This window comes from Sander lucioperca, chromosome 7, assembly GCF_008315115.2.
Source record: "Sander lucioperca isolate FBNREF2018 chromosome 7, SLUC_FBN_1.2, whole genome shotgun sequence".
NCBI classification, from domain to species: Eukaryota; Metazoa; Chordata; class Actinopteri; order Perciformes; family Percidae; genus Sander; species Sander lucioperca.
The window spans coordinates 9,066,222-9,080,306 of NC_050179.1; the positions used below are offsets into that span (position 1 = coordinate 9,066,222).

Here is a 14,085-nt window from a genome sequence, read left to right on the forward strand (position 1 = left end):
CAACCCACCAGGTAGGGAGGGAACATAAAAGAGCACCGGCTGTGGAGCCCAAGGGGCCGAGGGGGCTGCCCCAGGATGCTGGGGCTAGCTGTCAAGCCCTCTGGAGGTGTTGTGGGTTCATTGACGAAACACGAAGGAGGGTACCCACCTGATGACCCGAAGAAAGCACCTTGGGCCCACACCACAAAGCTCAGTGGGTTGGACTTGTAAAACACGAGTGTTGGCCATCACCTCAAATAGGCGGCTGGGACTTCACCCAGCCATTGAGTTGAGAGCGATGATCCCATTGTATTTCAGACATTGATGTAGCCTGGGATTATTAATGTGTTTTGTTCTCCACTTTTGGAATAATTGTCAAACTTAATTATCTTGATGAAATAATAACTACATGAGTGATAACAATGATAAAACATAACTCAGCAACAGCCCAACATTACACTGTGGACTTACTTATGAAAAACAAAAAATAAATAATGTATATCATAGTGTATGGCACAGCTTAAATACACAACATAAATGTGTACTTAAGATAAACGTAAGCAGTGGTGGAAGAAGTACTGAGATATTTCATTTAAGTAAAAGTAGCAGTACCACAGTGTAAAAATACTCTGTTACAAGTAAAAGTCATGCATTCAAAATATTACTCAAGAAAAAAATACAAAAGTATTAGCAATACAATTGTTTTGTTATAAGCTGTTAAAAGTAAAAAGTTAATTTGCCTCTAGTCTTAATGAGTTCTCTATTTACGATGCTGTCACTTTAAGACTCTCAGCTGGTAACCGCTATGTCGCGTGAGCCGTAATTAGGAAGGAAACGAACGCTACAAACGGTTCAGTGATTTATGGTTGAAGTGTAGCAAGCCAACTACAGTTACATTTGCCTACATTTATGCCTAGAGTAGGATCGTTGTTATGTATTCATTCACTGTTTTTAAATAATTACATAGGTTCATAGATCATTAGTTTGATGTCAGTGTTATTTTGTGTTAAGTTTATATTAGAAATGTCCGTGATCGCTGGCGTTGGTGGTGTGACTAACGTTGCATGGTTGCTAGGCAACTATAAGTCATAGGACAGGCTACACTCGTATGAATGAGTATGAATGAACGTAATATTGTTTACATGTAAAAATGTCTTTGTACAGCATAATCACACTCACTATCAGTTTAATAGTCATGAATTATATGGTGTAACGGTAGAAAGGAAATATTTGAATTGATGAAATTACATTCTGAACATTAGGCTATATTGTATGTTAAAAGCTAGCATAGAATTGATTAGTTATGTTACAGTTTCACACTTTCCTTGCAACGTCATTAAACCTGTGGACGTGGGAACGACTGTCTTCAGAGTCTTGATGTTAGGAGAGAGTTTAGCTGGCTGTCAGAGCAATACCGATGACGGCACAACAATATACTTAAAGTACAAAAAGTAAAAGTACTCATTATGCAGAATGTCCCATTTTAGAACAATGTCTATTTATATTATTGGATTATAATTAGTGGAAGCATTAATGTGTACATCATTTTAATGTAGGCGTATGCTATGCCTGTGATCTGATCATGACAACATTCTTTGCCTCTGGCCCTATACACATTTAATAAAAACACAGTAGGCCTACTCCTGGTTAAAAATAAAAAAAGTTGTTTATGGGAATTTACTGGTAAAATGAAGGTTAAAAAACTATTATTTTATATTTTATTTTACTTTTCCACGGACCACCTGCAGTACCCTCACGGACCACTAGTGGTCCGCGGACCACAGTTTGGGAATGACTAGTAGGCTATACAGTGGAGTTGCATATTAAGTGGTTTGGGCTCCTTCTGTAAGTAATTTTGGGGTATAATTTGGTTCTGGAGAATGCTACAAGCAGCAATATGTGGGATATTTTAGTTGCAGCACTGTGTTGCCGTTGTATTGAGAAGGAACTTCGTAGACACTGCTCTTAGTATAAAAAGATTTATTACATCAGAGTTTTCAGCATCAATTTACAGACCCATGGATATCTGGAGAGACGACGGACCCAATCTTCAAAATTTGCCGCTCTGCCTTTTCTTTGTGTGCACACAGCTTATATCTCAATGCATTGTATTAGCATAGGACGTGATTTGTAAGTATACCATTGGACCAGATAACTGACCAATCAATGCCTGTTATCTGGCACAACTCCAACAAAGGTCTCTTCTGTCTTGGGGGGACCTCTACTCATGTTAACAATTTCCAGATGTTCTCAGTGAATGTAGAGTAAAGTTCATGCATCCTCCTTATACCAAAAACTTAGATCACAATGGTAAATAGTCAGATACCACAAATACCACCGGCCAAGCAATCGGCCCGTTCCAAACAGGTAAATACCTCCTCCGCAAATTTTACAAATCCATGGACTGTACCTTTAAGACATGCACTACCGGGAGGGGGAGCTTGATTCAAACATGATGTAGCCCCGCCTCTGCTGCTTGGCATCGCGGAAACAGAAACAAAAGTTCAGCCAAAACAAAATGGGAGCGTCGTTGGACACTCCGGCGAGGTGTCCTCTGTGCAACGAGCTGACCCGGGACCCCATCACTCTGAAATGTAACCACCGATTCTGCCAACGGTGTATCGGAGACTTGTGGAGTGTTACCCCGAACGGGCCGTACCACTGCCCGGAGTGGAGGTGTAAAACAGTGTACCAGACTCTGCCGTTTGATAGCAAACGGCTGCCGAACAACAGTCGATGGGCTCAGCCTCGCAGCGCTGCAGGTAACTTACAGTTAACGTTAAAACTGTGTGGCTTGTTATCGGGCCGTGGAAAAAAACAGGGTTAGGGGTTTAACAGTTTATGAAGTGGCCGAATACACAAGTGAAGATGTGACTGTCAGTTAAAGAGTTCTAGCTGACTAACGTTAGTGGTCTCTAACGTTAGCTAGCTACCTCTCATTAACGTGGCTCCACTTGAACAACGTTGGCTAACGTAATGTTATATTAAAACTGGCATATCCCCTAGGCTAGTAGTCAATTTTCCTTTGTTATTTTAGGTGCTTGCTACTGCTAACTAACGTTATCCCGTAGCTACTTGAGTATTTGTATTTCTGGCACCCTAATAAAAAATATCTAATAGACAGTCTTGACTTCTTCACCGGAAAATGCCATTACATGCATCCACGTCCTTAACGTTTTACGTAAAAATATGTAGTTAGAATCACAATCACATTTTTAAAATGCACAAGTTCATAGCTAAGTATTTTAAAGGTTAGTAACGTTAATGTTCTATTTTTGTTTACAGTGTTAGGGTCTCTCCAAAGTTTATGGTTTTCTTAAGCAAATAGTGAGTGGGGGTAAAGGTCTGACTCATTTTTGACATGTGTTTATCAGTATGTGCTCATGCAGTTTTCCTGTGGATAGTATAAATCAGAAGTTTTTCTTTGGCCTCTTACTCTTTCTGCATTATATAATTTGTGTTTCACTGCTTAACTTATGACTGATGCCACAGGAATTTAAGCAGCGACTTTAAATCACAAATGCACGCAGTCATTTTAAGTTGAATACTAATTGTGAGGTTTTTGTGTTGATACTGACCTTAATAAGTGGATCAGGTATCAGACATGACCAAACTAAGTACAGTTTCTTAGGAAAATATCAATAATAAAATTAAGTGTTTTCACTACCAGTTACATGTCAGTCAGTTATGGCCCAGTGATAGCTTTCCTAAGTGAGCTTACAAGGCAACATAGTAACTCACAGAAGTGTGATCAAGTTCGAAAGTCACTGCTTGATTTGCATTAAGTGGAACTGCTCGGTGGGCAGTAAAAGTTAACCGCAGTTGTGCTCAGCAGAAGGCACCTTGTAGGTGTTTTTGTGAAGTATTGCTGTAAAAGTGCTAATCAAACTTCCCTCTGACAAACTTAGCTTTGTTTGTATTCTATTTTCAAAGGCACATCCAGTAATGATGAACAAAACACATTTGACTCCACGTTGCGGAGGCCCTCCCTCACCAGCCGACTTCTCGGGAAGAGAAAAGCCAGCACACCTGTATCAGAGCAACCTGACACAAAGCGATCAACTGTGGCATCTCCCCGTGAGCGGTCCAATGACACCGACACTGCCACCACTTCCTTCTCAGATAAACCTGGGCAGTCGACTAGTGTGGAGACATCCAAGAAAGCAGTGCACCTAGAATCTACACAGTCGGAGAGTGGTGATGGCACATCCTCCAGTGACAAGTCTGATGGTAAGGCAGTACCTGCAAGTGATGTGCCACATGACATCTCAATCCAGCAGAACCAGCATACATCAGTAGAAGTTCTCTCATTGGATGACTCTGACACATCCAATGAAGTAGATATATGTGATGCACCTGCTCTTGCAACCCCCAAGAAAGACACACAAGTGACAGGAATTCATGTGTCGCCAAAGATAGCTGCCACATCTGCCAACTCTGATTCCTTTCCTGGGTTCTCAACTCCTGGTAAAGGTAAGTCTCCTGTACACCATGTCAGCAAGTCTCCCCTGATATCCACCAAACATCCTGTTGATGCTCCAGGATCCCCAATTCGTGTTGCCATCTTCCCGGGGTCAGAGAGCCAAAATGCCACCCCTGTGCGCTGCCATTATTGCCCTAAAACTAGGTATCAGTCCGCTGTTAAGACCTGTCTGGTGTGCGGAGCTTCCATGTGTACAGAGCACCTGCGTCCCCACCTGGACTCCCCTGTTTTCCAGAATCACACCCTGGTCCCTCCCATGGAGGATTTTTCACCCTGGAGGTGCCAGGAGCACCAGGAGATAAACCGAATCTACTGTCAGCAGTGTGGAGTGTGTGTGTGCACAGTGTGTACTGTCATAGGCTCACACCGCAACCACGTCTGCATCAGCATCAGGGAGGCAGAGATGGAGCTCAGGGTAAGTGGTGAACACTACGTATACTGTAGATACACTGTAATTGTGGGTAAAGTTGAGATAGATGTAAACATAGCCATAGCAATAAATAAGTGTTTTTTTTAAATCTCTGTGCACGTTTTTCTCCAGGGGAACCTAAAAGAAGAAATTAAGCAACTACAGGGAGCTGAGCAGGAAGTGAAGAACAGGGTGAATGAACTCGCACAGAAGAAAGATACCTTCAGAGTAAGTTGTTTGGTTTAGAATTACAAGATACACATTTTATTCTTTCTCTGACTCAAGGTGATGTACATATCTTTACAAATGTGCAGATTAACCTGCATGTTTTGAAGGGAAAACAGTTACAGAATACATAATGTAGCTCTGTATTGAGATTATAGTTTTGCTGGTAAGCATGATCAGCTACAAATGGAAGTAATTTCTACAGTCATGTGAACCACGCACACTGTTTCATAAAAGACTTGGAAGACTTGTCCTCATACAAATTTATTGAATTCTTAAATTAGAGAAGAGTTGAATTTGTTAAAAAAAATGCCCAAGGTTGGTTCATTTATCAACATGTATTTGTAAGTTGATATATGGTGATCTCCATGGTACAATCTGAATTGTATTGTGAGTTGAGGATATGGTTACACATGTAGTTAATTGCACATTCAAGATTTATGAAAGTCGGATTCATAAAATAAATTAGCAGTGTTAAAATGTTTTACTATTTAAAGTTGGATTGATGTCCATCCTTTTTGAGAAAACAATCTTAAATACAGATTTTTACAATCCTTTTTTGTTTGTGTGGTAGACCAATAATTTGACATCAGAGTCCTCTAACTTCAATGAGAAGAGCCTTTTAGGTGATTAGGCAATTTAGAGTATTGTATTACATGCCGTTGATGTACGTTGTGTCTGTCCAGGTGGTTTTGAGTGAGGCTCGAGCGGGGGTGCAGCAGCAGTACGGAGCCATCCGAGAGGCCCTGGAGCAGGAGGAGCAATCAGCTCTTCAGTGTGTGACAAAGGAGGAGAACAGGGTTCTGGGGGGACTAGAGGAGAAACTCGGCCACCTCCGGAGCTCCCTGCAATCCATCCAGCAAGGCCTTCACACCCTGGAGGGACTGGCTGATGCAAAAGGAGACAAACGCATTATGGACCAGGTCTTCATTATGGTGTGTTGGATGTTAGGAGAAGAACCCATTTGTTTTGTATATAATCTACTGTTGGCTTATGGACACTAACACAAGAAAATGTCTTTTTCTTCTTTCTGACATGACAGGAATACAGCAAGGTAGCCCAACTGTAAGTGATTTCCTCTCAACTTTTACCTAGTTGCTTGTAAAGAGGTGATTTGTGAACATTTTATGAAAGTCCTAAAGGGTCGGTTCACCCTTATTACAAAGAAACATATTTCTCACCTACCTCTAGTGGTGTGTAGCCATGCAGAAGTCAGTGTCAAGGTTTTGAGACATCCATCTCTGCATCCAGTCATAATATTTGTTAAACTGAATTTAGTTTTTGGTGCTGACAGCATTGCAGAATTACATTATAAAAAATTCAATGGCATCGTGTCTTTAAAAGAATCAGTGCCCCTGTTACTCTGGACAATCATCAACAGTTTGACCTGGAAATACTTTCTTCTGCAGAAATAGTCTCTGAAATATGTTGACAATGTGTTCTGTGGATTATCCAGAGATAATCAGGGATACTGATTCTTGAAAGAGATGTTGTCGTTGAATTTTTTTTAAGTGAAATTGTAGCGCTGTGATTACAAACAAAATTACATTCAACTTCAATATATGAGTTGCGGCACATATCTCAGACTGATGTCTTAACACCTGGGCAAAATAAAACAAAACTGCATGGCTGGATACCATAAGACGTACTTGAGAATTTTCTTTTTAAATTTTGGCGAACAAATCCTTTTAACAGTTGTGTCTCTGTATGAAACTGCTTAAATACATTTAGAAAAATAAGTTAAGTACATTTTTATGAATGAGCCATCATTTCTGCTACCTTTTAACTAGGTTATAGATAAAAATAAATAAAATTATTTTTTTATGTTGACTGGCATATTACTAATGACAGCTGCAATGTGTTGGGGCTGATGTATAATGTGGTTTTTGTGTGTCCTTTTTTCACAGCTTTATCCAGTCTTGCTAAGTTTGCTAAAATATTAATGGCTACTTTTAAGTAACTACTGAATATTTACCAGAGTGTGCTTGTTTGCTGGTTTGTATTTGTTTATGTATGTTTTACTTATTTTCTTATTTAATATTTGGGCAACTGTCAACTTACTTTGCTGTCAGTTTTTTGTTTATGTGTAACTGTCCATGTACCTCCTTGAGGTCATTAAGGAATAAGGAAGTTTAATAGTCTTAAATCTTTATGCTTTACACTCTGATTGTCTTCACCAGGGCTAGTAGCATGGGGAGCTGTGTGGACCAGTTTGAGGTTCCAGAGGAAGTGGATCGGGCACGCCTGAAATGTCTGCAGAGGTGGACCGAGAAACGTCTGGACACAGTCGTCATCACTGTGCCAGGCAAATACAGAGACCTCTACAGACTGCTATGTGAGACAAGTGGTGTTGTTACCAACGCCTGTTTACTTTCCACTCACTTATGAATCACAGCTAAATAAACCAAATTACTAAATGCATCCTGTAGGCCCAAAGGTGGCATATTCACTTAGTCTGCTCAGCTAAATTCTTCTTTAATTTCCTTTCCTGTGTACAGATGGCACCACCCCTTTCTTGGATGCAGATACAGCCCACCCCAAGCTGCAGCTGTCTGATAACAACAGGAAGGTGACCTACAGCGAATCCCAGCAGGCTTACACAGAGCAGGAGGCTCGCTTCAGCTCCTTCCCACAGGTCCTGGCCTCCTGTTCCCTGGAGGGGGGGTGCTGGTACTGGGAGGTGAATGTGTCTATGGATGAGGGTCGCTGGAAGGTGGGGCTGTGTGAGGGTCAGATAGAGAGGAAAGGCCAAAAGGACAACTCTCGTCTGGGCTTCAACTCATACTCCTGGTGCCTGGCCTGTGACAAAAAGAAGATGGAAGCTCTGCACAACAAGGTGGCGGTTCCTGTGGATGCAGACGGGCTGCAGAGGGTAGGAGTGTTCCTTGACTTTGAGGAGGGTATTTTATCATTCTTTAACGTGACACCAGATGGCAGTCTAGCTTTAATGCATTCATACAAGCACAGCTTCACTGACCCTCTGTACCCAGCCTTGTCTGTGTCTAAAACACACCTGGCCATCTGTGATCTGTTTCAGTCATAAACCATGCAATACTGGTATGTCAATTGAGCTGGAAATTTACAGAATACATGGCAGCGCAGTGATGTTTTTATATGTAAAAACTATTTCATCATTAAAAAATGTACTAATCTGTAAAATTCTCTATGCACTGTATATAATGCTCTACTTTTGCAAAAAAATCATCAAATGGGATGTTATATACATTTATATCATGGTAGTACTGGAATTGTACCATAATGGAGACCATTCATTATACACTTTTACATGCAGCATATTTTTGTAACGGGATTTTAAGTTTCATATGCTTCTGATTTTACATTGTCAAAGAACAAATGAGCAAGTTTTTACATGGGATGAATGTTATCAGTGGAAATCAATAAAAAAAGTTGATTGATATTTCCATTTTGAATGTTTTAAAATGTTCCAAATTTTCTTGATGTCTTAATTTTTTACAGTAATAAAATGTCAAAGTTTCGAAAGCAAAGTAAAACCTGCAATATGTCTTGCCTTTATACCTCCTATTTGCGTTTAAATAGAAACACAGGTGTGTGTGAGTGGGTGGTCCCTGTAGCATGTGAGCTTTACTGACAACAAACACTGCGTTTGACACAAATTCCTAATACCCTCACAGATCGCTACAGTTGTTAAATTGCTTTCCTACTATAAACTTTGAGGCTCATTTATTCTGACTGGGAGTTTGTGTGGTTGACGTTGAGAGTTATCAAAGTAGTGTTTACATAAACTCTTTCTGGATGATTGGTAGAGCACCAGCATTCCAGTGGCCAAGGACAGCTGGCCATGGATCAAGGTTAATCCAAACTTGTTGGCTAATTAAGTAGCTTAAAAACCTCAGTAGTAAATGTACTGTAACTGAAAATGACTGAATGAAAAAGCTCAGGGGGATAGAGCTTTGTAAAGAACAAGGTCTAATCAACACCTACAATTGTGATTTCATAGTTTAAAAAGCTAATGTCATCAAAATGTCTGCTTTCTCTTCTGACAGACTTTTATTTGGCACAGTTTCCGACACTTGAGAGTTGAGTCCACGCAAGTGCACCTGTCAACCATGGCACCAGTTTTATACCTGCAGCCACATGTTCCTAAGGTAGTCAGAAATCCTCTGTGGGTTTGCTTTTTTTTCTCCTTCCCAACTGGCACATGAAGGCAGAAAGCAAAGACATGACTGAGAGGGAGAAAAGAGATGGCTTTAACAGTCAGGATAATTAAATTCTCCTCTCCCTGTCTATCCAATGGTCCCTCAAACTCAGCCAGGCTCTTACATGCCTTTCCAGAATACCATTGAATTAATGATCTAAGGGCTTATAGCATGTTGGCAGGGAACAATGTGTCAGGTAGTTATTAGGAATTAAATGTACGTGAGTTTTGAGTGCCCTAGACCGCTGCATTGGCTACTATTGGGGCATCACTAGTCTCGCATTGCCAGACCTTCCTCCACAGCGCTGCAAAGGAGGGTCTGGCTAGTCCATACAGCATTCCATGATGGGAGAAAAACGTGGTCTGGTTTATTGGCATTTCTTTAAATCAATCACAATCGTCATGGGCGGTGCTAAGCTCCGCACGGAGCCGCTGCTAAATAGCCTTGGGAAGGAACTTGTTTTGGTGGAACACGTGTACGTTCAAAAGTTGTTTAAGTCGTGCGAGAGAAAACTCTGATTGGAGAGATAGTCTAGCTAGCTGTCTCGATTTACCCTGCAGAGATCTGAGGAGCAGTTAGCCATAGTCCTCATAAATCGACTGGAGTTCAAAATCCCAACACAAAGAAAGCGGAAGGAAACGGACATTGGCCAAAAAGAGGTGCATTCAGCATAATTTCCAGCGGCACAGGAGCAATCCCAGAAGTGGAATGTCGTGGATATAGACTAGGGCATCACTAAATCAAGGGACATGGTCTTCATTAGTGACATTAGTGTCTACTTGTCAAAATGTCCTCGCATGATAGGATACCCCTACCTACTTCTGGCTAATTTAGGTATTTGTGTCTCAGAGGGATATGCAAAGAGTCAAATCCTAAATTACAATGTCAGTGGTATGGTGGTGTACAGTGATAAATTACTCAGAGGATGAGGCCTTTCCCTGCAGCTGAAAAGCCTTTGAATTACGATGACAGTAAGCTTCTTGGAAAATAATCCGCTTATTTACAGTAGCATATTGTTCCTTTCCACTGGTGTTCTCAAAGCCTAATAAACAGACATCAAGTACAAATTAGGAGTTGAAAGCCAGGTAATAAAGGGTGCTATTTGCTCTTGAAATCAATACTTGATAAAAATAAATCAATCCAATTATTGACACTAGATTTCCGTTAATCTCATTTGTTCATACAGAAAATTCTCTTTTAGTCAATTCGTACTGAACAGTACAGCAAATGAGTCAAAGTGGTCATTTGCAGCACTCGATTGTATGCTTTTACCACTGATTGTTGTCAGGATGGAAAGTGGAATGGCATGAAATTACAGGTCAGAAAAAACAGCAAGCCTTCCACTTAAATGGCCTCTTAATGCCACAAAATGTCACTCTTCTTAAGTTCTGGCTTTTTGATTGGTCTCGACCACCACTTTCAGTCTTATATGCCGCCATTTGATGTTGGCTTCTGAACATTAAAGCCTCTTTTTCTGTCTCTTGTGGAAGTAATATTGGCTGTGCAGCGCAGATTGCTGTTGCTCCTGGGCTGGGAATGGTAGCCAATTTAATTTGCATTACCTGCTGAGTCAAGTCAGTCAAAGCCACTGACTAGAGTCACTCTATAATGTCCCGATATTCCAGGAATAATAATAATAATAATAATAATTGACATTCGTTCTGTGCATGAAAACAATTTTCAACCTGTTTCCCAAATTGCAACCAATCCAGGTAGCTGGAAATTACATGTTCTTGCTCTTTTTTTTATATATAAAACACAAGAAAAATGTTAATGCATTATTTAGTATGAAAATGTAAAATATTGGAAATAGACGCCAATATAATTGTGGTTTACATGTGTCATTTCTGGCTACCATGTGTTTGGATTTGGAAAAAGTTGGAAAATGGGTTAAAAATCTTTAACATGCAGTGGACAGGATTTACTTTTTGTTCAGATGGTTACAAGAAAGGTTGGAGGATTTTGGAATTGTCTTCAGAACAGGGTTGTCTTGGTTTTTCAAAGTTGTTGTGAATATCTGATGCTGAGGTCTGTGACTCGAATGCAATGATGAAAGGCACATATAGAAAGAGATGACAGTGGATTACCCCAAATACTTAATTTCTCCACAACACCAAGCATAGTTCAGTCCAAGCATTTACTTTCAACTGCTCCCAACATACTAGTTCTTGAATAGAGCCTGGAAGCTGAGCTATGAAGTAACTGGGTATATTCTAATTAGGGTCTGTGCTCATTAGAAGGTATATACTCATTAGCAGTATGACAGGACATCTTCCTCCAGAGAGGACAGAAATCAGCACGCAGTCCACTTTACCAGCTTTAACAGACAGCAGAGCTGTTACTGCTCATGCATAACAAAGATGTTATCTGCCACTTGTCTTCTTTGATATATAGTAGTTACTGGCCTTTATAAAAACTATTTATTGATGCTTTAGTCTTTAAGTTCACACATGGAATTAATCTACAAACCCCTGTAAAATTTGTATCCTAGCAGTCTGTTATTGTATCCATCCAAAAATAATACTCTGTTAAAGACTGAGGCTGTTGTTACTTATTCTTTAGTATTATCAACAAATACTATTTTTCGAAAAACAAAACCAGCAATGATTTTATTCCATTAACAAGTACTGTCTCTGTAGCCAAAGCTTGATATAGCTCATGCCTTAGCACTTCATTGTTGTCCAAAAATTATTAAAAACACCTAAAAGAGTCTTTATCGTATATGTGGCTGACTTTTTCCTTCAATTAGGACAGCAATTGTGGTTTAAGCAGTGTATTTTACAGAAAGAGTCATTGATAGAAAAAAAGACACATTTTTGATCAAATATCATGTTAATTTCATTGTAGCATAGCCCCCCAAATATCTTAAACATTTTACTGTTCCATTTGAATAATAAAAAGCCCTTTACAACTGTATTTTAATGATTTCTAATCTAAGAGTATACTTTTTTTGGGCTTCAACCATGCACCCCATTACTTCTTTGTCATCTTAGAACAACCAAAGATTGCCAAGAACAGATCGATCAGGTTTTAAAAATCCCTAGAAAACAATCTAAATACTTTAAGTCAATAATCACGTAAGATGGAACAAAGCCAAAATAAATAAGTGACCCTTCCGCTAATTTGCACCTATTACATAATGGAGATGCTTAGGATAGAATTTACTCAGAGTGACAGTAAAGTACACGGCCTTTGCAACTATTACCAGGGGTTGGCAAAAATCTATACACACACTCGTCATGCCCTGTGGCCACATCTTCTGTTGGTATGGCAACAGTTGGTGAGCTCAGGTGAAGTCTTACATGTCTCACCCGATCACCTGCCAGACTTGGCAAGGTTCATGGAAATCTGAGACAGAAGTAGTGACGGGCCTATTGTTGAGTGACATGCCTATTCTTTTCCTTCACCTTTCCCCAGGCAAATCAATTTACTTGGACTGTTCCACAGAAGAAGAAAAAACGCCTCAGGACTTTCATGAGTGACTCTTTTCTCTGCATCTGTCAGCCAGTGCTGAATTGATAAATTCCAATTTCACGAAAACCAAATCTCATATCTGTCTGTGCAGCTGCTCCATCTCATATGATTAAAGTGTTCGTGGAAATGTATAATTTTTCAAATGCATCAAAAGAACTTAAAGCACCCGGATTGCATTATACAGTGTCATTTACACAACAACATACATCCTTAAACTTAAATATCTGTATATAAATATAAAACAGTGCATTCAACAAAAATGGCTTTATAGTCTTATTTACAGTTTTTCTCAATTGCTAAAACACTAAACCCCATTGGCTGAACAAAGTTCTCAGTTTCCTGAACTCATTTAGCTAATTGTGCAGTCTGTTGTCAATACCTTAAACCATTTCACATGGTAAAACACAATTTGCAGATCTCACCTAGAATTTTCAGCAAAACTCTAGACACATTCTCATTCTCAAAACACATTCTGCACTCTAATGCACATGTCATCCATACTGGTAAACACAAGTAGCGACAATCAAATACAAATAGAGAACACATGTCATTTATTGAACACTCAAAATTGATTTCACTTGTTTCAAATGATGTGACACAACCAATATAAGCCAGTTCAGAGAACAAACGTTGTTGAAGGTGGGAAGGAGAAAGTCTGAGAATGGATAGAAGAAACAATGTGAGAAGACGAGTGCGTATGCGAGGTGTCAGGGCTGGATACGGCACACAAGAGGCTTCTCCTGTTGCCTCAGGAGGGACAATATTGCTTGTGATGTCGACGAAGTGCTCTGGCCTGACCTAGCCCAAAGACAAGAAGAAGCACATTGATCACATGTTTACTCCTTTGATTTTTGTCCATTTTAGTATTGTATACTGTAGTACAGTGCATTGTAGGCTGTATACTGTACAATGAGCATATTGTATGGCCCTGAACATTGTGCTTTCCATTTGTTACTGTAACAATACTGACAATAGATTTTGACTGGTTGCAGGTTTATATCAACTAAGAATTACAAGAATTACAGTATCACAGAGACAAAGGACAAGTTTGTGAGATGCAGGGTACAGTACTGTAAAAATAGTGGTACAAGGAGGAGGACAAAAAAAATTGCAAAGTGCAAAGCAGAGTAGTAATTTCTGATCAATTTTAAGCTACTATGATAGAACATGTTTTCGTTCATCTAAAGACAATGACGGAAATATATGAAATTTGTTTTGAGATTAAAAATGTACTTCTCCCTGAGAACTATATGTTTTGAACAATGTGTTTTCTATTTTTGGTGTATTGTTTACTGACTGCTTGATAGTGTATATCATTTTGATCACTTTGTTTATGA

General features: G+C 39.6%; 1 protein-coding gene across 1 annotated transcript; it reads left to right on the forward strand.

Annotated features, from left to right (window-relative positions):
- The first annotated feature begins 2,441 nt into the window (after nucleotides 1–2,441).
- si:dkey-29p10.4 (E3 ubiquitin/ISG15 ligase TRIM25) lies at nucleotides 2,442–8,527 on the forward strand. Its single transcript, XM_031283213.2, has 7 exons — nucleotides 2,442–2,741; nucleotides 3,913–4,877; nucleotides 5,004–5,099; nucleotides 5,783–6,031; nucleotides 6,139–6,161; nucleotides 7,277–7,431; nucleotides 7,595–8,527. The coding sequence occupies exons 1-7, from the start codon at nucleotides 2,498–2,500 to the stop codon at nucleotides 8,137–8,139; spliced, it is 2,277 nt and encodes a 758-aa protein (XP_031139073.2). The 5' UTR covers nucleotides 2,442–2,497; the 3' UTR covers nucleotides 8,140–8,527.
- The last annotated feature ends 5,558 nt before the right edge of the window (nucleotides 8,528–14,085 follow it).